A 24,108-nucleotide genomic window follows, 5' to 3' on the forward strand; every position below is an offset into this window, starting at 1 on the left:
AGACCATGATGGAATGGAAGACACCGCACTACAAAACGTGCTCTTGTTTTCCAGAAAACACTGCGCTAAAATACCGCTCTGGGACTTTTCTCTCCCTTACAAAGAAACCTGGACTCAGCTGAATGTAAGAGAGGAGAGTTGTGGGATAATGTCAGCTAAAACCTGAGAATTAGCATCTTCGGTTCTGTGGCTAAGAGGCTAGCGCTGACAGAATCTGGGACTGTAGACAAAGCGTAAGGGCTCGTTTGGCTCGTGTGCCAGCCCTTGTAGTCCTGCAGCTGCTGGCCACACGAGAGAAGCCGTCCACCGGGCTGCGTGCCACACGCCGCGGCCCGGCCACTGCGGGACTCACAGACGCGCCTGGCCCTTTAAGGGCCCGCAGGTTGTGTGCTGGGACGGGTGACCGCCTCTCCTCTTTGTGTGGAGAGCAGAAACAATATGGGTGCTAAAAAGGAGAAGATGAAGGGATGCTGGGTAGCAGAGCAAACGGGGGAGGGTGGGCAGCATTGGTCTTCAGCAACAGTGGACGTGTGGCTATGGATAAAAGGGAGACGGGGGAGGGGACAAAGAGGGGAGCAGTGCGATGTGATTGGTCAGCAGTCAACAGCAGGCTCTTCTCCAGCTCATTAATATTCGAGCAGACGTTACTGCAGCAAGAAAAAGAGTGAAAGAGCAAGTGATAGATAGAGCAGGGGAGGGGTGACTATAATGCATCAGAACAGCCAGGCCCTGTACCCTCTCACCCCCCCAACATGAAGGAGAGGAGGTTAAGCCATGAAGTTGAAAAGGGCATGAGTGAGACAAAGAAGGAAAGAGAGGGGGAGAGAGAGAAGGAGAGAGAATGAAGGAGAGAGAGAGAAGGAGAGAGAGAGGAGAGAGGATGGAATGTGTGAGAGCTGAAAGGACAAGGGTGTGTGGGTGAAGAGGAGAGATTGAGAAGAATCAACAGAGACAAAGAAAACACTGAGGTAAAAGAATTCAGAGAACAAGGGAGAGGGGGAGAGAGGAGAGGGGGAGAGAGGAGAGGGGAGAGAGGGGAGGATGAGAGAGGAGAGGGGAGAGAGGGGAGGGGAGAGAGGGGAGGATGAGAGAGGGGAGGATGAGAGAGGAGAGGGGAGAGAGGAGAGGATGAGAGAGGAGAGGGGAGAGGATGAGAGAGGGGAGAGGAGAGAGGGGAGGATGAGAGGGGAGAGGGGAGAGAGGGGAGGATGAGAGAGGAGAGGGGAGAGAGGGGAGGATGAGAGAGGAGAGGGGAGAGGATGAGAGAGGGGAGAGGAGAGAGGGGAGGATGAGAGGGGAGAGGGGAGAGAGGGGAGGATGAGAGGGGAGAGGGGAGAGGATGAGAGAGGGGAGGGGGAGAGAGGGGAGGATGAGAGAGGAGAGGGGAGAGAGGGGAGGATGAGAGAGGAGAGGGGGAGAGAGGAGAGGATGAGAGAGGAGAGGGGAGAGGATGAGAGAGGGGAGAGGGGAGGACAAGAGGTGATGGTGAGAGAGGATGACAGCACGGCTAAGGAGATGTGGGGGTTTGAGACAAAGAGAAAAAAGACAAGGCGGAGGAGATTCAGTGAGCAAATATGGAGAGACAGAGAGGAGGAGAGAGAGAGAAAGAGAGAAAGATAAAGAGACAGAGAGAGAGAGATAGACAGGGAGAGAAAGAGAGAAAGAAAGAGAGGGGGGACAGGAAAAATGGGGTGAACCAGAGATACAAATTACACACGCCCCTATGGTTGATGGTCTCAGTACCCCCCCCCCCCCCCCAGACACACACACATGAGGATAGTGAGACGATAACTGCTAGAGGGAGCGTGTGGTGTGGTTGTCTACTGCAGGTCCAAGGACACACAGGTGCGGAGGAAGTTCAGCAGCTCCTCATTCTCCTTCCATCATCCCTTCTGCCCACGTCAGCAGGAGGAACTCATGGGGAGGGCAGACAAAAAAGTCACATCTACTTTTACAACAGTTCATATGCAAGAGACAGATGAGTGTCCCAGTGTTTAGAGGGCCGGAAGAGGGGTGAGTGTCCCAGTGTTCAGAGCCTCTATTGGTTAGTTTGTGGTGAGTGTCCCAGTGTTCAGAGCCTCTATTGGTTAGTTTGTGGTGAGTGTCCCAGTGTTCAGAGCCTCTATTGGTTAGTTTGTGGTGAGTGTCCCAGTGTTCAGAGCCTCTATTGGTTAGTTTGTGGTGAGTGTCCCAGTGTTCAGAGCCTCTATTGGTTAGTTTGTGGTGAGTGTCCCAGTGTTCAGAGCCTCTATTGGTTAGTTTGTGGTGAGTGTCCCAGTGTTCAGAGCCTCTATTGGTTAGTTTGTGGTGAGTGTCCCAGTGTTCAGAGCCTCTATTGGTTAGTTTGTGGTGAGTGTCCACCAACACTCACTGGCTGTGCCCATTCGATCAGATAAATGACCATCTGTTTCACCCTCTACCTCTCCCTGCCTGCTTCAACACCAGCCACAGTGTGTGTGTGTGTGTGTGTGTGTGTGTGTGTGTGTGTGTGTGTCTGTGTCTGTGTGTGTGTGGCGGCAGCTTTGACGGACATTTTCACCCCCCATAAGCCACTCCAGCTCTGGCCACAGGTGGGTGTGTGTGTGAGTGTGTGTGTGTGTGTGTGTGTGTGTGTGTGTGTGTGTGTGTGTGTGTGTGTGTGAGTGGCGGCAGCTTTGACGGACATTTTCACCCCCCATAAGTCACACCCACCAGCTCCAGCTCTGGCCACAGGTGGGTGTGCATCTCTATCCCTGAACCATCAGGATGCCTGTTTCTCTCTATGGACTACAAGAAGCAAACAAACAAACAGAATGCAACTATGAAACTGGTTCAGATCACTTACATTTCAGGATGATATCCCAAAGAGGCCAAAAACGTCTCAAATATAGGCCTATTTGACATGAATGTATTTGTGTGTGCTGTTTTATTGACCTGTGCTCTGGAGGAACACGAGGCTCTTCTGAGTCGAGGAGAGGGCAAGATGGCCGACCTCCCCGCAAACGAGAGCACATGTGGCCAGTGTGTTCTGAACACAACAGTAGGGGGCGTAGCAGAACAGATGCGCTCACTGTAGGTATTATGAGTGAATGGAGACCTGGCTAGTCACAGAAACATGCATGGGTGCACACACACACACACACACACACACACACACACACACACACACACACACACACACACACCCAGGGAACTGGGTCCTGCATCAGGGCTTCCCCAACCTGTGAGGCTGATTTCAGCAATGCATTGAAAAAAATCTCTTCTGTCACAAGAACGGAAGTGGCTACTCAGAATAATAAACTTATAAAGGTTACTTTCCTTAATCATTACGATCCAGCAGATGTGTGTGTGTGTGTGTGTGTGTGTGTGTGTGTGTGTGTGTGTGTGTGTGTGTGTGTGTGTGTGTGTGTGTGTGTGTGTGTGTGTTAGGGAAGTTCTGCAGATCCAGTTACGAAGACCCACCCACTCCAGCTTCATTGCCAGAACTGTGAGTATCCTTAGCAACCACACTTCCTAAACACCTCACCAACCTCCTGAATCGGCTGGTTCCTCATCTCAACAGAAGCTTCTCCATTACATCCATCCTGTGTCTTTACCCCCCCCCCCCCCCAACCATGTGGCTCGGCCTGTATACACCCAGGCAGAGATCTAGTGATCTACAGGACGTCTGGGTGAATAAGACCTTCTGGGATGTCCTCTGGATTGCGGTGAGGGAGAGATTCCCTGGATTGCGGTTAGGGAGAGCGATCTTGTGGTCCGTTGCACTAAGTGATTTAGGAACCAGAGGCTCCTGGTCTGGACCTCAGTGAGGAGGTCAAGCTGCAGGGCGGAGCCACTGGTGTCAGTGATAATCACTGCCGGTCATAAATCTCATTACTACACAGCGCTCTTCCCAACCTAAACACACACACATGCACACAATGCTTTGCCTTCTCCAGACACTGAGAACTCTGTGAGAGGTCTTTGAGAGGTCTGTGAGAGGTCTTTGAGAAGTCTGTGAGAGACATGTATAATAAAAAATTGTAAAAATGGACAAAGCAAAGGACAAATATTTTTACTTCAGCCAATGTGTCCAACATGCTGGAATAAAACAAATGAATGAATAAATAAATAGAGGTTCCAGTAGTTACATCACTATTATAAACATGCAGCAAATACATAAGACAGCAGAACTCTGCAGTGTTAGAAGTGTTGAAGATCAGAGCATCGTGAAAACACTGCTCAATGCTAACAATACTTTCTAAAATACAGTTAGCCTACTCTGTGCTAACAGTACTCTCAGAAATACAGTTGCTCAATGCTAACAATACTATCAGAAATACACAGTTGCTCAATGGTAACAGTACTCAGAAAAAGTTGCTCAATGCTAAAAATACTGTCAGAAATATAGTTGCTCAATGCTAACAATACTCTCAGAAATACAGTTGCTCAATGCTAACAATACTATCAGAAATACACAGTTGCTCAATGGTAACAGTACTCAGAAAAAGTTGCTCAATGCTAAAAATACTGTCAGAAATATAGTTGCTCAATGCTAACAATACTCTCAGAAATACACATTTGCTCAATGCTAACAACACTCCCTTAATTACACAGTTGCTCAATGCTAACAATACTATCAGAAATTCACAGTTGCTCAATGCTAACGACACCCTTTAAACACAGTTACTCAATGCTAACAACACCCCTTAAACACACAGTTGCTCAATGCTAACAACACCCCTTAAACACAGTTACTCAATGCTAACAACACCCCTTAAACACAGTTACTCAATGCTAACAACACCCCTTAAACACACAGTTGCTCAATGCTAACGACACCCCTTAAACACACAGTTGCTCAATGCTAACGACACCCCTTAAACACACAGTTACTCAATGCTAACAACACCCCTTAAACACACAGTTGCGGCCCACACAAACACCCACCAGCTCTCTGCTCATTATGGTTCTGCTCACCAACAGAACTGCTGGGAGACTGAATCCTGGTAACCATTTCACCATGGTTACGCCACTGTGTCTGACCAACCTGGCAACACGACAGTATGACTTGCAGGTGTCTCACGTCTCTGATCCTGACTCAGCCCAGTGGTCTCTCTGAGCTAGGCTACGCTATGACTCATCCTAGCTGGGGCATGACACACCTCTGTCACCTCCAAGCACTGCTGGGGTAATGGTACTGAATTTGATCAGACACTACTTCTTTAATGCTCTGCGCTTGGCTTGGCTGAACTCATGGACTCATCTCTAGTTATGACTCCTCCTGATTGCCAATTACATAATTACATTGTTGTGGTTCGTGTGTGGGGGTTCATGGTCACAGAACAGACACAACCTTCAAAAGCTTTCATGAACCAGGCCCAGTTATCAGGCCCTGCGTTTACCAGGACGTCATCACCTTCTGACTGGTGGTTAACATGCTCAGAGTTGCTAGTGAATGTGCTCTGTCTGTGTGTGTGTGTGAGAGAGAGTGGTGGTGTGTCTGTGAGAGTGATGGTGTGTCTGTGGAAGGGTGCACTGCACATCACCCCCTGAACAAGTGGACGCCTCAGTGGTTCTGACCTAGTTTTGGGTAGCCCACATATTAGGGATCTCTGATTACATCACTTCATCACTCTTCCTAACCCAGCCCTCCCCTTGCACTCTTTCTGTCTCTCTCCTTCTCTTTGTCTCGCACTCTCACTCTGTCTCTCTTCCTTTCTGTCTCTATCTCTCTCTTCTACTATACTCTCTGCTTCTTCCTCTCAATCCATATTTCTCCTCTAACACCTCTCTCCCTTTGTCTCCCCTCTAACTCCTCAATATATCTTTCATCTTTCTCTCTCCCTCCCACTCTCTCCTTATGTCTCTTTCCCTCCATCTCCCTCCCTCTTTTTCTCCCTCTCTCCCTTTTTCAGCTTTTCTCCCTCTCACCCCTCCCTCTGTCACTCTCCCTCCCCCTCCCTCCCTCTCTCTCTCGTTCTACCCCTCCCTCCCTCTCTCTCTCTCGTTCTACCCCTCCCTCCCTCCCTCCCTCTCTCTCTCTCGTTCTACCCCTCCCTCCCTCCCTCTCTCTCTCTCGTTCTACCCCTCCCTCCCTCCCTCCCTCCCTCTCTCTCTCTCGTTCTACCCCTCCCTCCCTCCCTCTCTCTCTCTCGTTCTACCCCTCCCTCCCTCCCTCTCTCTCTCGTTCTACCCCTCCCTCCCTCCCTCCCTCTCTCTCTCCGTTGCGAGGCAGAGAACAGGAGGCTGGTGCAGCACTGGTTCTGCCTTCCCGCTGCTCCCTGCCACTTTGCAGTGTTCCCCTCGTGATGCGACGCACCTGCACTAGTCTGTGTGCACTAGTCTGTGTGCACTAGTCTGTGTGCACTAGTCTGTGTGCACTAGTCTATATGCACTAGTCCAGGGGTGGCCAACCCGCGGCTCGCGAGCCGCATGCGGCTCTTTGCCTGGTTTCATGCGGCTCCCCAGCCGGTCCGCGGGCTCACCTGCACAAACGGGACGACACACTGCTACATTTTCGTCGTGCGCGGTTAGTTTACAAGCCTAGCGAGCCGCTAATACTTTAAAAACTGGCGTAGTGGAAAACACGCATTTGACTGTCTTCACATCTAATAATTTACACTCGCCACCCCCCGCTCAACAGATTACACTCGCCCATGTACGATGTGGCTCTTTGCCGTAACACAGTAAGAAAAGTGGCTCTTGGTCTATGACGGGTTGGCCACCCCTGCACTAGTCTGTGTGCACTAGTCTGTATGCACTAGTCTGTGTGCACTAGTCTGTGTGCACTAGTCCGTGTGCACTAGTCTGTGTGCACTAGTCTGGATGCACTAGTCTGGATGCACTAGTCTGTATGCACTAGTCTGTGTGCACTAGTCCGTATGCACTAGTCCGTGTGCACTAGTCCATATGCACTAGTCCGTATGCACTAGTCTGTGTGCACTAGTCTGTGTGCACTAGTCCGTATGCACTAGTCTGTGTGCACTAGTCTGTGTGCACTAGTCTGTGTGCACTAGTCCGTATGCACTAGTCTGTATGCACTAGTCCGTGTGCACTAGTCCGTATGCACTAGTCTGTATGCACTAGTCTGTGTGCACTAGTCTGTGTGCACTAGTCTGTGTGCACTAGTCCGTATGCACTAGTCTGGATGCACTAGTCTGTGTGCACTAGTCTGTATGCACTAGTCTGTGTGCACTAGTCTGTATGCACTAGTCTGGATGCATTAGTCTCTATGGACTACTCTGTGTGCACTAGTCTGTGTGCACTAGTCTGTGTGCACTAGTCTGGATGCATTAGTCTCTATGGACTACTCTGTGTGCACTAGTCTGTGTGCACTAGTCTGTATGCACTAGTCTGTGTGCACTAGTCTGGATGCATTAGTCTCTATGGACTACTCTGTATGCACTAGTCTGTGAAAAAGGCTGAGAAGTGTTCCATTCTCTCATCTCGTTATGTTCATTTGTGGAAAGGAGTAGTTAAATTCATGCATTTGCTATTTTAAATGGATGAAACCAAAAAAATGCCTCTTCAGTTTAGTGAAAATGTAATTTAAGGAGTTGGCTTAGAGGAGACTTATCTGATAAGCCTGTGAAAGGCACCTGACAGGTTCACCAGGAATTAACCTTCACTGAGCTCATTTTCAGGTTTGAAATGAATTTATACATGTAAAAGTTGAGGAAACAATTAAAGTCGACATCCTTGTTAGCGCAGGCTTGAGTGAGCTGAGTTAACTCGGCTTTGACCTTCCAGTCCCTGCTGCTCTGCAGACAGAGGTGTCCTTGACATCTCAGTGGGAGACCCCAACTCTGCCATCTGCCACACTGATCCCAGACCTGCTTCTGCCAGGGAAACAAACCTGAATGCCCATCACGCTAACACATCACACCTCAGTCTAGATGGAAGTGGCACTGGAGGCACTGAAAAGCTCCATACACGGAGAAACTGCAGAGGTCTCTACATCTCCATGTTTTATCATCTGTGGGTTAGTACTGCATTGTTACATTTTGTTTCTGGGAAGCCATGGACAATATGATGCTGCTTAATTGGACATATCTGACTACTAACAGTATGTGCAATGCTTCCCTGTGTAGCACTGTGTGGGCTAGTGCATGGATGCAGCCTTATGATTTTGAGTGTGTGTGTGTGTGTTTGTGTGTGTGTGTGTGTGTGTGTGTGTGTGTGTGTGTGTGTGTGTGTGTGTGTGTGTTTCTGATTGTCCAGTTGCTGTAGACAATAGGTCATCTTTGCTGTGGTGCAGTAATGAGTCTGGCCTTGCAGACGCAGGACAAACGCAGGAACCCAGATGTTCCTAATCTAACAGGAGTCTAAAATCCACACGATGCCGTCCGTCTGTGCAGACGATGTCATGCTGTGTTTTGATTTCTGCAAAGTGCACTCCAGTTACTGAAGGCATGATGACCACATGGTTTTAATAAGCTGTGGATATCTTAAAATCCGAATAAAGGTCTAATAATTCTACTTCTATTTTTCTCATTCTATAACCCCATTCCATTCACCATTCTTGGGGTGGGGGGTGTTGTTAATGAGACTGGTCAGTCTACAGCATCAATTATTCCGTGCCATCACTTGGCTTCACCTAAGATGCTGGAACATTGTTGGACCCCCCCACGGCATGTGTGGCTGGCTGCCTCCCAGTGAGACACGGACAGAGCAGTGAAACCCATGCAGCCTACATTTCCCCTTGCCCGTGGCACTAGAAGTGACCACACAGACGTGCGTGTGAGACTAAAACAGGCGGCTGGATAAGGAGGAGTGGCACGTCTGTGAATTAGGCTCCCCACCATGTTCTGTGGTTCTCCTTAATTGCTGTGAATGATTACGTTATGTATTAGGAAATCGGAAAACCATTCATGCATTCTGCTGTAGCAGTGAACAGTGTATTGTACGGCTAAGGTTAGTACAGCCAACCGGCCACCTTTAGATCTGCCATCTCTTTTAGTGAGACCATCATCGATCATTTAAATTCCGAGATGAAGAATTATAGCGACGAGTCAAATGCCCTTATCAGGTCATACCGTTTTTTCCCCACTAGGACAGATGCTTTTTTGACATTTATCCTAAGACTTAAGTCCTTAGTCATATCTTAATCTTGTTATTGTGATATGTTATTATAGTGCACTGTAAATTATGAGACACATTCGTGGTAAGGTATTTAGATATGAAGAGCACATACAGAATAGTCGAACATGCGGCCGGTAACGGAGAGATGGGCGTGGGGAAAATAAGTCACACCGATGCAGACATGCTTTTATCTCCCACTGTAAGACCGAACGCTACAAGCTTTTCTTATTTTGCGATTTAATCGCGCGATATTCTAAAACGAGTTGCGCAAATGTCGATATAGGTGGAATGTAAAAGACGCAGGTACTTACGACGTGTAGGAAGCCTAAAGGCACGAGCACGAGAGCAGGCGGCGCGTCCTCGCCTTGTGGAGCGCGCGCGCGAGGGAGGGGGAAACAAGGTGTGTCCGCCGTCGAGAAAAAAAAAATCTACAGATCTGCACGAGGCACGGGAGAATTTTTTGTGTCCTTGTTAAAATTTACGAACGACTCCCAACAGATGTGTCTGGTGAAATGTAAAGATATTTATTTTTTATGTGAAATTATGTTTAATGACAAAAATGTGTCCTAAGTGATAATCAGCCGTTCAGCGCACGCTAGGTGCCAGGACCAGTGTGGTCATATATCTCCAGTTCTCTGCACTAATATTCCCCTTTATCTACGCAGCCTGGGGGCCCGAAACAAAGACCTGCGTGTTAATACCGAGGTCAGAATACCACCCTTTACCGCCAGAGTGAAAAACCCAAAACGAACATTTTATTTGAATCCCCACAAATAACGCGAATAACGAAAAGATCCACGCGTTGCTGCTAAGAGATGTGAAATGAACACTTGATCATAAAGTCCGTTAAAACTTGCTCTGTCGGTATTTATGTAGTAACCGGCACCGTGTGAGCTGCGGGCAGCATCAGCACCATCCTCGTCCTGCGGTAATCCCGTTACACCGTTACACCACACCGCCGCCCGAGACCTGCGGCGTGAGGCGGAGCCGCTCGGTTAATTCAGAGAAATTATGTGGGAAAAAACAACCTTACATGAAATGAGGCAAGTAAGAAATGCGAGGAAAACAGACAAAAATATAAAACAAAAAACAAAACGGACAAGGCTTGGTCTCCCTCAGCTGTCATGGCGATACTATAATCACGTCCTCCCGTCGCCGCTTTTCTGGATGTTTCTTGAGAACTGACAGCAGACACGGAACAAACGGAGCGGCTGTGGGGTGTGTGGTTCCGGGACCGGCACACATGTAACGCGGCCACACCAGCTCATAGCAGACCCGACAACGCGCTGCAAGGTGTCTCGACTCACCGCAGCGACAGAATAACCAGCCTGATAATAATAATAAATAACAAATAGTCAAGATAGTGTGAAGGAGTCTGGAGAATATCCAGCATCTAGATACTTCAGTTTAGATAGCTAACGCCTCAATATCTAACCTAGAGAAGTTAAGACTGGCAGAAAAAATATATATATATATTGACTATTTATCTAAATGTCACGTCTTTATCATCGCCAACTCATATGTGCAGTTACACAACGTTAACATGTTTTACTAATCTGTTCAAAGCTGACAGGTGTAGCTAGCGGTATCCGGCATGGCGAGATTAAAACGCTTCTTTCATTTTGACAAAGACGGAGGCCCGTCCGCCCCTCACACGCCCAGCGACACACACATCAGTCCATACAGCTCCAGACTGTGAACGGACCATCTGACCCGTCTGCACGCCCGCATTCACCACATGTACACCGTAGGTGGACGGAGCCCCTGTACGTCGGAAGCGGCGTTACTCACCTGTGCGACTCAGTTATCGTCTGTCCAACTGCAGCAGCCCGGCAGTGCTCGGCTCGGTTATAGCCAACGATGCGATTCCTCCGGCGGCCTGCCGAGCGGCGGGGGGCGCTAGAGAGCCCACTTGAGAAAACGTCCAGACGTGCGATTCGTTGAGTTTGCTGTTTGTCTTAGTAAACTATTTATCCTGAGAGATATCCTATCAGGTAAAAAGGCTGAAATGTGAAATGTTATTAATCTCACTAATTAGTCCCCGTAAGCACCGATTAGTCTTCGTAAGCACGAAAAAAAACCGCCTATAGTACACGCGCATGCGTACCAGCGCGAGCGAGCGAGCGAGCGCGCACCCGCACACGCGCGCGCACACACACGCGCAGACACAAGCGTCCTTATTCCCGTGAATGCGCACTTATCCAAATCCGCCTCGACACATTCAGGCCTTGAGGTTTCCGTACGGTAAAAAAACAAAGCGAAAACAAACACGGCCTTATGTTTCCACAGAAAACAACAGTGTACGTAACGTTTACAGCTTTGTTTCCTGGGGTTTGGTTTTTTTTAGCCTATTTTTTTTTATCAGAACACCTGCCAACATTTGAACACATCTCATTTTATCGACCCCTAAACACATATGGATGGATTTGTTTCTCACTGGAAACTTTTATCTAGTTTTCTGTCTTTCCTCAAATGGAGTTACCGCTAGAACTTGAGTTTAATAAGGCTGGTTGCTTAGCAACCAGACCACTCGTGAATGAGTAGGCATTTTTTTCCAACAAGAGATGAGAGAGAAAGAGATAGAGAGAGAGGGGGGGAGAAAGAGAGAGAGAGAGAGGGGGGGAGAGGGGGGAGAAAGAGAGAGAGAGAGAGAGAGAGAGAGATGGGGGGAGAAAGAGAGAGAGAGAGAGAGAGAGAGAGAGGGGGGGAGAAAGAGAGATAGAGAGAGAGAGGAGGGGAGAGAGGCAGGAAGGCAAGAGAAAAAGAGAGGGAGGGGAGATTGACAGAGAGAGAGAGAGAGGGAAGATGTGATATAAGAAGTGATTCACAGATGTAGGCACACGTGTAACGTGTAATCTGTTCTGTCTGTATTGTACTTTTTACTTTGATATTGTTTGTAAACCAAAACTTAGTGTGATCTCTAACAAGTCTAAATGTCAGGTATCTTTCACATATATGTATAGGCCTAATTACTATATAGTACACTGACATGATCTTTCAAACATGGTTGTAACAGGTCAATGAGTCCACTGATTCGTTCCAGCTTCTATTTAATTTTAATAACTCCATCTAACATCATTGAAAAATAACAGTATTTGAATCACAAGCCATTTATATTTGATTATATTTCTCATGGTAGCATCCTGAGATTGTGCTAAACTGAAAAGAGCACTACTGGTCTGCTCTTATAACGGTCTCGTTGAATAGCAGGACTCCCCTTGCATGACAGAGTGTTACATTATTCCCATCCTCGGTTGTTTGAAAGGGTTCAGCGTTGGATGAGCTGAAGCTGGAGTGCTATTGCAGGGTGAAGACCTCAACGGTACAGTGCTGCTCACTCGCTGATGTTAAAGGATTCTGGGATGCGGCGCTGCATAGATTACGTCATGATGGCAGTTTACCTTTCATGCACAAGGTGGCGCCCTTGCCTCAGAGTCTTTACACTGAGGTGTGATTTAGTATATTCATATTACAGTCTTTGCTGTGGGTGTATGCTTAGGGCTTTTACATTGCCATCTCACTTTAAAAAGACATTTATTCAGCATGTTCTATAACTTATATAGCTACTTAGAAAGACAGTGGAGATTGAGCTGTTTAGTTTTTCCATTTTTATGTTGTGTGGGTAGCAGATCTTGTAAGACTGACCATTGAAGAATTGACACTGAAAGAGATAAAGTGATCTGTTAGACCTCTCAAACAAAAGAGATAAAGTGATCTGTTATACCTCTCAAAAAAGAGATGGTGATGTTAGACTTCTCAAACAAAATAGATAAAGTGATCTGTTAGACCTCTCAAACTAAAGATATAAAGTGATCTGTTATACCTCTCAAAAAAGAGATGGTGATGTTAGACTTCTCAAACAAAATAGATAAAGTGATCTGTTAGACCTCTCAAACTAAAGAGATAAAGTGATCTGTTAAACCTTTCAAAAAAGAGATAAAGTGATGTTAGACCTCTCAAACAAAAGAGGTACAGTGATCTGTTAGACCTCTCAAACAAGTGACAACACAGAGCATTGCTAACAAACAAATACAGAACAGAAAACACTGCTCCACTGACATACCTCGGGCATTTATCCAGACATGATGTGTTTAACAAAAGCTGTTTAAAAGACCACAAACAATACCCGTTAAATCACTAATCTTCTGCAAGATCCATGGCGATAAGTGATGTATACTCTAATCTGGATAACACATGGGACTGAACAGGGCCGGAGTGGGACACTTTTTCAGCCCGGGAGTTTCATGCCCAAATCCGGCCCAAAATTATTTTCCCCTCCCAATCGGCCCAAACTAGAGACTGACATGAGCCAGCCCATCGGGATTCCTCCCGAATCTCCCGATTAGCCACTCCGGCTCTGGGACTGAATGTACATAATCAATTTTTTACCAACATCTGAGTCTTGTTTATGTGATCGTAGAGGTCTGATCGTACCTTCATAATTGATGCAACCATTCCCGTCCTCTTGCCCTGTCATTACTTGTTCAACCTCTTTTTCTGTCATCCTCTCCCCTACAGGAGAAGAACATTACTGTCCACAATGCAGTGATTCAAGAACATTACTGTCCACAATGCACTGATTCAGTTCATTTTTCCACTCACAACACAGATGCACAAGGCACCAAACCTTTTTTTCAGTCCTTTACCACACTGTAGTTCACACAGATTTGACCATTTTTCATTTACTTTTACATTTTGCTCCAAAATTTAATAAATATAGATGATGTGGGTATCCTGTAATGATAATAGAGCTGCAGCCATTTTGCGCGTTTTGTTTACCTAGTGTCTGAAGGACGTGCCGTAGCTCTGCTCCCATTACAGTACCATTTCCTTCCTTGTCAAAGACACGCAGCCCCTCCACGAAGTCCTCAAAGGTGCCCCGGTCTTTAGACTTGGACACATGCTGGAACATTGGTAGGAAGGTCTCAAAGTCCATGAGCTTGGAGTTCAGGTCTAAAGCCAAATCAACGGGACACAGTCACAACCACCAACTGTACTAAACACGAGACACGTACTCAACACGAGGCTCGTACTAAACACGACACACGTGCCTTTCTCCTTCTCACCTTCGGGTTTGGGTTTGCCTAGTACCCTCATGACCTCAGCGTTGGTAGGATTCTGTCCCAGCGCCCTCATCACATCACCACACTGGGCATAGGATATCTTCATTTCTCCATTTGGTGTTCTGTCAAACAGCATGAAGGCCTCCTTAAACTCTGTTGGGGCAGATCAAATCCAATGTTACCGTCCTTGTATTTTTCTTTACTGTTTTTCTACCCAGAGTTAGGGCATGACGCTATATTAAGTCAGTCTACCACATGAAGACTGTGGTACAAGATATGAAAGTGTTAACACTGTGCTCAGTTAGTCTGAACCTCTGACACTGGATGCCAAACATTCCAAATTCTGAATACGTTCTGTGATAATAGTTTGAAAATATGAACTGTACTGGAGTTGACCGATACCTTCAATCTGATCAGGACTGAACTCGATCTGAGAAAAGAAAGGACAGAGAGTCAGGCATGTTTTTGCACCTCATTCACCAGCAGCAAAACACCATCTCTTTCTCAATTTAACATATGAGATTTGTAACCCTTGTGCCCCCAATTCACAGAAAACGATGTTATTGACATCGATGCATTTTGACGATGTTTGTTGATAATTCTGCCCAACAGCAGTCAGGAAGCAACGTGGCGTCACCCGCAGGAAGCAACGTAGAGTCCTCAGACCAGTCATCTCCCAACTGTCAGTGGTGTTGCAGATGCTAGCGGGACCCTGGAGGAGAGGCTCTCAGGCCATCAAGGTCATGCCACTGCAGTCCTGCCATTACTGGACCTAAGAATAACACATGGCTGTTGCAGGACCAGGGGAGTCAGCGGTGAAACCCCATCCTCTCGCCTCATCTCTGGGGGGGGTAAGACGGGGTAAGCCTGGATCAGAGGCACGCTAAGCTCCAACGGGGGACCTCTTATGTAGAGCTCAGACTACGTGGAGAGCTGCAAACGCCACATGGAGACACAGGTGGAGTGTCACACTGAAAAAACATACCGCAAAGTAATGTGGATAGAATGGAGAGGATATTCATCCATATGCAAAGAAAGGTGTATATATATATACATCTATTATGGATATGAAGAAATAAAATGTGAGGCTTCTGAAGGATTGTGGTGCTCCTGTGTCTGTAAAATCCCGGATGTCACTGTAAAAACAAAGTAATCTGAGATCTCGTTTTGTAAGGTGAATTATTTTTGGCTGAAGAAAACAGACGCCGTTGTCCCACAGATGGTGGGCACTTTTATAAGGAGGACACTGCTTCTGTTAAACATCATGCTAAACACCGTGTTAAACACCAGATGATCCAGAGGAGAGTGACGGCTGTCAGCGCAGGAGATGCTTTCATGTGATTTAAAGAAAGCCATGAGCGCTGGTCATGTTTCAAGTACATTCTGCATGGTTGACTAAATGTTGTGACATTTTTTCTCCAAGTACTAACTACCGTCAGTTCAGTGTTAGAAAGCTAAAAAAAAAATCTACTGTATACTGCTGTATTTGACTAACATTCACACATGCATTGATTTGTAAAACCTCAACAGATACATTCAGATGGGAAACAAGTACTGGTGATGTCTCCAAAATATACATCTTGTTTGAATGTTAGTACCTATAGAACCAATAGAATTCTGGTCCTTATCAATGATTCTGTCCTATGCTGCCCAGATGGATGTTTTTGAGTGTGTGTAACAATCACTGGTAAGTACTCACTGCAACGCTCTTAGGGTCAAACTGCGGCTCCTTGGGTTTCTCCGGTTCTGGAGGGGCCATGGGCCTTACTGGTTCCTTCTTGGGCTCTGGTTTTTTGGGTCCCATGTTTCTTAGACGAATTAGGCGAGACGTTCAGCAGGAGGTTACGGAGCGAGACACTGAGGTCAGAGCAAAGCTGCGACAGGTTTTATACCCACCTCCAGATCCCTGTGGCACATCCGGAGGGATGGAACGGCCTGTCCGGCTGCCATCGTGCCCCAAAAAAGGTCTGCAGGATGGGTGCGTAGAGGGACGCGGCTCCGCGAGCCAGCCCCATCAAATGAGAGGAGAAGAGAGCATCAGCACCCCCACATATTGTTCTCAGTGTAATGATGACAGGTTAATAGCAAGGCCTTAAAGTTCTGGTGTGGCTGTGCTGGGGGGAGGTGCATGTGTTGGGTTAGGGGGGAGCTTAACTAACAGTGCCAGCATATCTTTACAGCACTCGTTTTACATTGGAAGCCTGTAAGAAGTTCATATAGGTGACGTATATGTTCCCGCATTCTTTTATAAGCCCCAGTGTGGCCCGTTTTGCACACAGCGTGTGCCGTAACGGGTCGTGGAGGTGGTGATGTCCATCTGGGATCTGCTCTGTGCTGTGGACTTAAAGATGGAGATGGAATTATGGCTGGCCACATGATTGAGGGACCATTTGGGGATTATGGAGGCTCCCCAGGGAACAAGGAAGGATCTTGCAGAGTATACGGCTGTGCTTTAAAAAAACTGGGCTATTATGGATGACTTCATGCAGAAGCTAATGGCAGATTCTGAACTCAGAAGTCAGTGCAGTTGAAATAGAGTGGACATACTCACTGCAGTCCAGTGGATGAGATGTTTTGGGGTTCAGATCTTCAAGTGGCTTCATCTTTTGGTGACAGATACTAATGTGTTTGTAGGGGTCATGTGATCAAGAAAGAGACCTGTAGGCTTGCTGAACTAAAACAGTGTCATTTATCAAAATGATCTCTGATACATTAGCTTCATAAAAAATCCCAAGGGAAAATCTACTCTCATCAATTGCTATCTTCAAAGAATCAATTTAAAGATTAATTTTAAAGAGTCATTTTAAAGATTTGTTTTAAAGAGTCATTTTAATGATTCATTTTAAAGATTCACATTTAACTGGTGAGCTCATAAATGGCTGAAATCGTTCTGTTGTCATGGTCTGTTCCTAAATCAGGAATGAGTAAAGCTATTGGTTTTGCAAATATTACAATGTACACAACAGTCACGTGGGAATCAACCAGGAGAGTGAACGTGCCACAGGATGGCAGTGATGTTGCCTACGTGTTCCTAAAGCTTTTACGCCTTTTGAAGGATTAAAGAAGACATTTAAAAGTAGGCCAAAGTTTTTCCACAGCATCCTGAGTTGAGCTGCTTTGTATACGGTAACAGACACACAAGCGGGAAGAATTTTTGCTGCTTTGGATGATGAATTTAGAAATTCCTGTGAGTTACTTTGGAGGCTGTTAGGTCTAAAGTACCCGCGCTCACCTGGACCGTGCTCACGCATCACCGCACTCACACATCACCGCACTCATGCATCACCACGCTCACCTGGACCGTGCTCACGCATCACCGCGCTCACGCATCACCACACTCACACATCACCACACTCACGCATCACCGCACTCACGCATCACCGCACTCACGCATCACCGCACTCACGCATCACCGCACTCACGCATCACCACACTCACGCATCACCACACTTACACATCACCGCACTCACGCATCACCGCACTCATGCATCACCACACTCATGCATCACCGCACTCACACATCACCGCACTCATGCATCACCGCACTCATGCATCACTTCGCTAGCCAAAACGAGCCTATTTTGAAATCACTCTATAGATCATAACCTCTACTAATCTCGGCCATATGGAAGGCCATGTTTAAAACAAACTGGATGACATACACTGCTGTCATAAATAACGTGTCATAAATAACGTGTCATAAATAACGTGTCATAAATAACATGACCTTTGTAAAACATGTAGTTCTACTGCCCAGTTTGTTCAGTTTGGACAGTCCTCATCTCAGAGCAGAGGGCCTGATTCAGGGCTATTCTCACCCATTACCTTGTACATTCACTGGCCCTTGAGTATACAGCCCTTGAGTACACAGCCCTTGAGTACACAACCCTTGAGTAAACAGCCCTTCAGTATACAGCCCTTGAGTACACAACCCTTGAGTACACAACCCTTGAGTACACAACCCTTGAGTAAACAGCCCTTGAGTACACAACCCTTGAGTACACAGCCCTTGAGTACACAACCCTTGAGTACACAGCCCTTGAGTACACAACCCTTGAGTACACAGCCCTTGAGTACACAGCCCTTGAGTACACAACCCTTGAGTACACAGCCCTTGAGTATACAGCCCTTGAGTACACAGGAATACTGCCTCCTACACTATGCACTATTTGTTTGTTACAGTAATACTTAGCTATCTAGGATCTGGAGTGAGTCAGTCAAGGTGGCATCCAATCTGTGTCTTAAAAAAACCTCGAAATTCCCTTCAGAGTTTTTATGTGTTGTTTCTAGCCTGGTGTAAATCCGACACCCCGTGTGTGAGTCATTCCGCGACTGAAGAGGTTTCATACCATGTGGTTAACTGTGTATGGATGTCTATGGATAGAGAGTGACAGTCATGACATAAGACCCCTGCTGTGTGGGTCCCGTGTGGCCCGTGTAACACCTCCGGTTCTCCTGCAGGGATGCTGGCCCAGTGGATGTGGTGCTGGTGTAATTGCTTTCATGTTACTGAAACATTGTGGACTCTACAGACTGCTTCAGAAGAGATGTTGCCATGGTAACACAGCAACAATAACAATGGCCTGCATTGTGTGCACAGCTGAAAATTTAATAAAAAAGAAAAATGAGTCAAAAAGGGAAAAAGTCAAAATTTGAAGCAAAACCTGACAGTGACGTGGGTTTAAGAATTTGCTTTGGGCTTTATTGGGGGTGAAATAGGTTAAAATTTAAACTTGTATTGTATGTATTACACGGATCTCTGAAAGAATACAATGCTCACATTTCCCAAACATGAGTCTATCTGATATGAATCAGACACAACAAGCAGCCCGAGGACCATTTAAAAATAATGAAGCTTTTCACATAGAAACAGTAATGGATGATGAGGCTGGTTATGGCTGTTTTCAGTATTCATGTGCAGGATGTGATTAGAGGAGAGACATGGGAGGAGTCAAGGTCAGACAGGGGGCGGAGTCAGGAGGTTACCCAGGGGAGGATATAGGGGGTGGAGTCAGGGGAGGAGATAGGGGGCGGAGTCAGGGGAGGACCCAGGGGAGGAGGTAGGGGCGGAGTCAGCAGTGACATTGCCGAACCCCTAAATCTGGGATTGTTGTGTGAAGAGCTGCATCCACACAACGTAGTGTGTTAGAATATTTACTGAGTAAGGGAACACACTTTGGCCATACGGTTTTGTGTGGCAGCTTCTAAGATAATCTCTGCACTTGGAATTTGAAGGTACTACACTGTTAACGTCTAGTATTGCTAGCTGTGACCCACTGATTCGCGAGCTCTCTACTGCCCTCTACTGCATGGTCCCGTTAATAACCAATGGTAACACTTTATTAACCTTTACTAGCAGAAAGAAATTGAAGTGTTCCAGCATTGCCCATGCAAGAGAAAGAATGGGTAGGTGGACATAAAATAGATTGCTTAGCTAGGAATACCACACAATCAAAGTATATCTACACACATCAGAGCCTTGGTCTTTCTTTCTATCAGGGAGAGAAGAGGAGCGTGTGAAGATAAAGGAGCACTTGTGCACAGACGTCGTGTAGTCAAGGGCAGACAACATTTTCAAAACAAGATGGAGCCAGAGTAGTCACCGTGGCAACCGATATCTGTGTGAGCATTTCAGATAAGCACAGGCTTTGTGGAAATTCACATGCAATGACTACTAAAAAATCCATACACGTATAATAAATTCATACACTTATAATAAATCCATACTGTTATAGTAAGAGACTACGTCTTATAAGAGGAATGGATCTTAACATATACAATACATTTTGCAAAATGAAATTACAATACACTATATTTATGACAGTATTCCCCCAGATAAAGTGTAATCTAATGTTAACATTTAGCACTGCTTGACTTCTAATAACTATCGGCTTTGGCTATAAAATACAGCATGTCTAAGCCCTGATCACCTCACCCTGGAGTAAAGTTACAGAAATCAGCCAGAATCTAATATAAACCAAAACGGAGGTCTTAAGCCTTAATGGAGGCAACACAACAGCAGACTCTAGATTCACATATCTACTGGCTGCTAAAAACAAACAAACATAAACAAAAACATCCTGTAGACTTCATGTATTTTAGATCACTATTTACATGTATTGATTGAGTGCTCAGTACAGCATTAAATTTACTTGTGCAACAGGTACTGATTAAAAAATTATCATAAGAATTGTGCCAATAGAGCTATGAGCCCATCACAGAGAGGGCTTATATTTTTTTGTTCTGATTTCATGTTCCTGTTATGATCTCACAACATAGAGCAACATCTGGTCTTAGGTAGAGTCCCAGGGCTCAGGAGAGTCTAGTCATGGCCTAGATGTTTCTGGGAACTGTAGATCCTGGTCAGATGGATCTGGTTTCTGGTCAGCATGGTGTTGTTGATGTCCAGGAGATGACTGACTGTAGCTCTGTTCTTGTATCTCTTACCTGTGCCCGTTTTTATTACTCGACACGACATCCACACCTTGTGTGATCTGGGCTACAGGCTCCACGCTGACTTCTAATGTGGTCCTCCGGTATCTTCACAATTTATGGTCTGGACTTACAGAGCTAAGTTTTCAAGCATCCAGGCATGTGGCATTGAGTCGTATGTTTTACAGTCAATCCACTTTATAGTCGATCCAGTCAATCTAGTTTATAGTCGATCCTGACTGGTCTGCCTGGTCTTGGGATCCTGGTGGATTCCTGGAATCTGTCAACTGTCCAGACCCACCACCATCCCTCCGAATCATTACTTTATGTCTGCATAATATACGAGATTCCAGTTCTACCTCATGCAGAGAACAGCCCCTCACTAGTTCAGCACATTTACATCACCAGATAAGAAGGCACACAAAACCATAATGTAGATGGTTATAAGGAGGACTCACATAGAAGATAATGAACTAACTGCTGTGGGCATTACATTTACTTTACCCTAATCATTCTTCATTTAAACCAGAAATCACTGCAGCAACCGTAAACAAAACATGACATACCCTTACCCTAAAAAGAATAATCTGGGATGTGCTACGACAAGTAGCCAGTAGATGGCGCCACTGTGTTACTAGTGTTAGATTAAACGGCCTCGTGTTTAAAGCAGGTGGAAACGGAGTCTTCTTGGACTCGTTCCTGGATCAGCCACTGGTGTTATATTGCAACGGTCACATTTTCAGCAGCACATGCATTACTGTAAATAATATTAGAGCTTATATTTATTTAAACAAACAAACAAAACACACTCCCAAACAAATACTGATAATGAGAGAGTCTGTAGTTTGCCACTCTACTGAATAGAATTTGTATGGGGATTAATGACATAGACTATACTATTATTAGCTATTAATAATTAATGAAAACAATTAACTAACTAGTAATATGCTGTTGTTCACAAATAAATGTTTATTTAGCACTTTGCACTGTGCCTACAGGATTAGCAGTTATTCTACAGCTAGTCTAGTAAGCATCTACACATCATTAGTAGGTTTGAATCTAAACTTAAGCACAGCTGTAAATTATGGTGAGACATATAAGCATATTGGCCAAATTACAAAGGTGACATCCTAGTTTCATGTTTTATTTAAATGACCAGGAGTTGTGTGGCTGGGCTGGGGAGAGGTTTTGTGTGTGTGTGTGTGTGTGTGTGTGTGTGTTTTAGGGTCAGGGTTAGGGTTAGGGTTAGGTGGGGGGGGGGGGGTAACTGACTACTGACTGTCTAGAAAATCTGCTGTCAAGATCCTTTTAGGCTTTCAGAGAATGAAAAGACTGTTTGACGCATGTTTTCAAAAGAATGGGCTCCATTCATCCAACATCCTGTTTTTCTCCACAGATGTAAAAAAGAAGAAATTCCAGTTGTGCACTTGTCATTACAGAGCATATAAAATATGTCATTTTGTTTTATTTCTGACTCTTTCTCTTTCTCTCACTGACTCTCTTTCTCTCTCTTTCTCTTCCCCCTCTGCCTCTCTCTCTCTCTCTCTCTTTCTCTTTCTCCCTCTATCTGTCTCTTTCATTGTGTTCTTCTCACTCTGGTTGCCTGGAGCACAGTACTATCATCATAATGTCCATGAGATACGTCATATCAACCACTGCTGTCTACAACTTAGAATAACCAACACTGTAACAGCACAAAAAGAATAATACAGTCACAGTGGTCAGAGAGATTGTCAGTCACCAAGGGTGCTTTAACATCTCCAAGACCTGTGTCCATCTTCACATGGTCAAGACACATGATCTCTATGGGACTAAAAAAAATAAAATTAATTAATTAATGGTTGCTTTGGATTGAAAATAAATATAACAATACATATAAATGCATTTCTTTTTGCATTCATCTTTTGAATTTGAACAAGACTCCTTGAGTATATTTTGAATTTGTGTGAATTTGTTCATGAATTTTCATCTTGTTTGAAAAATGCTGCATATATTTTCATGAATATGTGTTTTGTGTATTTACAGTGCATTGTTCAAATTTATGAAAATTTTCATAAATCTTAAAATTGTAAAATGTAAAATCTTCAGTACAGTTAACCAAATCCATGTCAGGGGACTGCATCATTTATCGCCAATGCTGGCTCAAATCGTCTGAATGTTCTCAACCCTTGAAGCAATTTCACTTAAAGTGGTCCTCTTTGAACAAGCTTCAAAGCCCATTTTGACTCTGGTAAACATAAGTGTGTTTGAATATAAATCACAAATGAAAATGAATGAGTTGGTGGTGAATGTAAATGTGCAATAAGAACTTGCTAGGAATTTTAATGAAGCAGGCCATGATGCTTTTGAAGCAGGTCATGATGCTTTTGAAGCAGGCCATGATGCTTTTGTAGCAGGCCATGATGAAGCCAGCCAGGTTATTAATTCACTGAGTCTCATAAATTTAGAGGCAGTAAATCTTACACCAAGCCGTGGCGATGATGAACGTTGCCTCCAACAGACAGAGATCTGATATTTCAGATTCAAAGTCATTTGGCATGAATGAGGATTTAATTAGGTGTACTGAAAACATGTTTCCTATGACACCAATAAATAATCAATTATACATGTACATAATTTTTATTAAATATATATGAACTCAGAACGTTAGATGTTTTTTGCGTGACAAGGGCAGTAGGTAGTTCATGTTACGTTGTTAACTTATGAAGAAACACGTGAAAAACAAACACGCAAGCAAACAAATCCAGAAAGTCCTTATTGAAAATGTATCTTTAACTTAAGGAATACGAATAGGACCACCTAAACAGAACAGGAGACATTATAGGATATCTGGACATAAACAGAAGGGAACGAATCCATTTCCCTCTGGAGTACTTACATGTCTAAATGTTTAGTGGCAAAGCTCAGCAGGCTATAATTTCGTTGTTTAAGGTAAGCTTTGCTGGAGATTATCACATTTGAAATCTTTCAGTTTTCATAATAAGCCTTTAAGAGCACACAAACCGAGGTGCTGGCGTCGTGTCACAAGTTTGGACGAAGTGATGATCCTACCTGAAGCAACTCTCAGGTTTCATAGGACACCAATGCATAAGCAACAGCTGACCCTCAGCGCACACGCCGAGATTGAGAGGGAAACGTTTTCGCCGAGGACGTAGAAGAAAATTAAACCCTCGGTGTTAACTACAGCTAAAAGGAAGTTTCTGTCATACCGGATAAGGTAAAAGTCACCGAGCGCATGTGTTTGTCCTCTTCAGAGCGCCAGTGAGGTTCGGGTGGTGCGTGGGTGCAAATGTGCTTGAACTTGAGGAACCTTGTGTGACTTGGTCCTGATCTTTGAACTTGTACGTAGTTACAGTGTTTACAGTGTGCGTTAAAAGACAACGTGAAACGCAGTGGAATGATCTTCCCCTCACATGTATATTACCAGTAGCGCAGATTGTTTCGTAAATTAAATATTTCGACCACTGTGAAGATTTTTCAGTTTCTGAATATAAGGATTTGGCCGGATTGTTCTTAATGTGTACGGATTATGTTTTGTTGTTATTTTTAAAGAGTTTGTTTTGAGGAATTT

General features: G+C 45.2%; 3 protein-coding genes across 14 annotated transcripts in view; 1 reads left to right on the top strand and 2 right to left on the bottom strand.

Annotated features, from left to right (window-relative positions):
- Nucleotides 1-11,132, bottom strand: part of maptb (microtubule-associated protein tau b) — a 32,709-nt gene extending 21,577 nt beyond the window's left edge. For 5 of the 12 annotated variants that reach the window (XM_077010240.1, XM_077010237.1, XM_077010236.1 and 2 more), the window contains exon 1: nt 10,834-11,126. The gene's annotated coding sequence lies outside the window, so the exon portion shown is untranslated. Of the gene's footprint in view, nt 1-9,353; nt 9,470-10,833 lie in introns of those variants that run through there. The other 7 variants (XM_077010238.1, XM_077010239.1, XM_077010245.1 and 4 more) reach the window with 5 other exon arrangements.
- A 1,027-nt stretch (nt 11,133-12,159) lies between these two features.
- myl4 (myosin, light chain 4, alkali; atrial, embryonic) lies at nt 12,160-23,728 on the bottom strand. The gene is made up of 8 exons (XM_077010249.1): nt 23,589-23,728; nt 15,805-16,072; nt 14,508-14,535; nt 14,109-14,258; nt 13,822-13,995; nt 13,477-13,554; nt 13,106-13,143; nt 12,160-12,703 (listed from the first exon to the last, which is right to left on the bottom strand). Exons 2-7 carry the CDS (start codon nt 15,907-15,909, stop codon nt 13,115-13,117), a joined length of 564 nt encoding a protein of 187 aa, XP_076866364.1. The 5' UTR covers nt 15,910-16,072; nt 23,589-23,728; the 3' UTR covers nt 12,160-12,703; nt 13,106-13,114.
- scn4ab (sodium channel, voltage-gated, type IV, alpha, b) overlaps nt 23,603-24,108 on the top strand; it is a 40,661-nt gene continuing 40,155 nt past the window's right edge. Inside the window, exon 1 of the mRNA XM_077010247.1 lies at nt 23,603-23,754. The gene's annotated coding sequence lies outside the window, so the exon portion shown is untranslated. The remainder of the gene's footprint in view (nt 23,755-24,108) is intronic.

The sequence above is a fragment of the Brachyhypopomus gauderio genome, chromosome 6 (assembly GCF_052324685.1).
Source record: "Brachyhypopomus gauderio isolate BG-103 chromosome 6, BGAUD_0.2, whole genome shotgun sequence".
Classification (NCBI taxonomy): domain Eukaryota; kingdom Metazoa; phylum Chordata; class Actinopteri; order Gymnotiformes; family Hypopomidae; genus Brachyhypopomus; species Brachyhypopomus gauderio.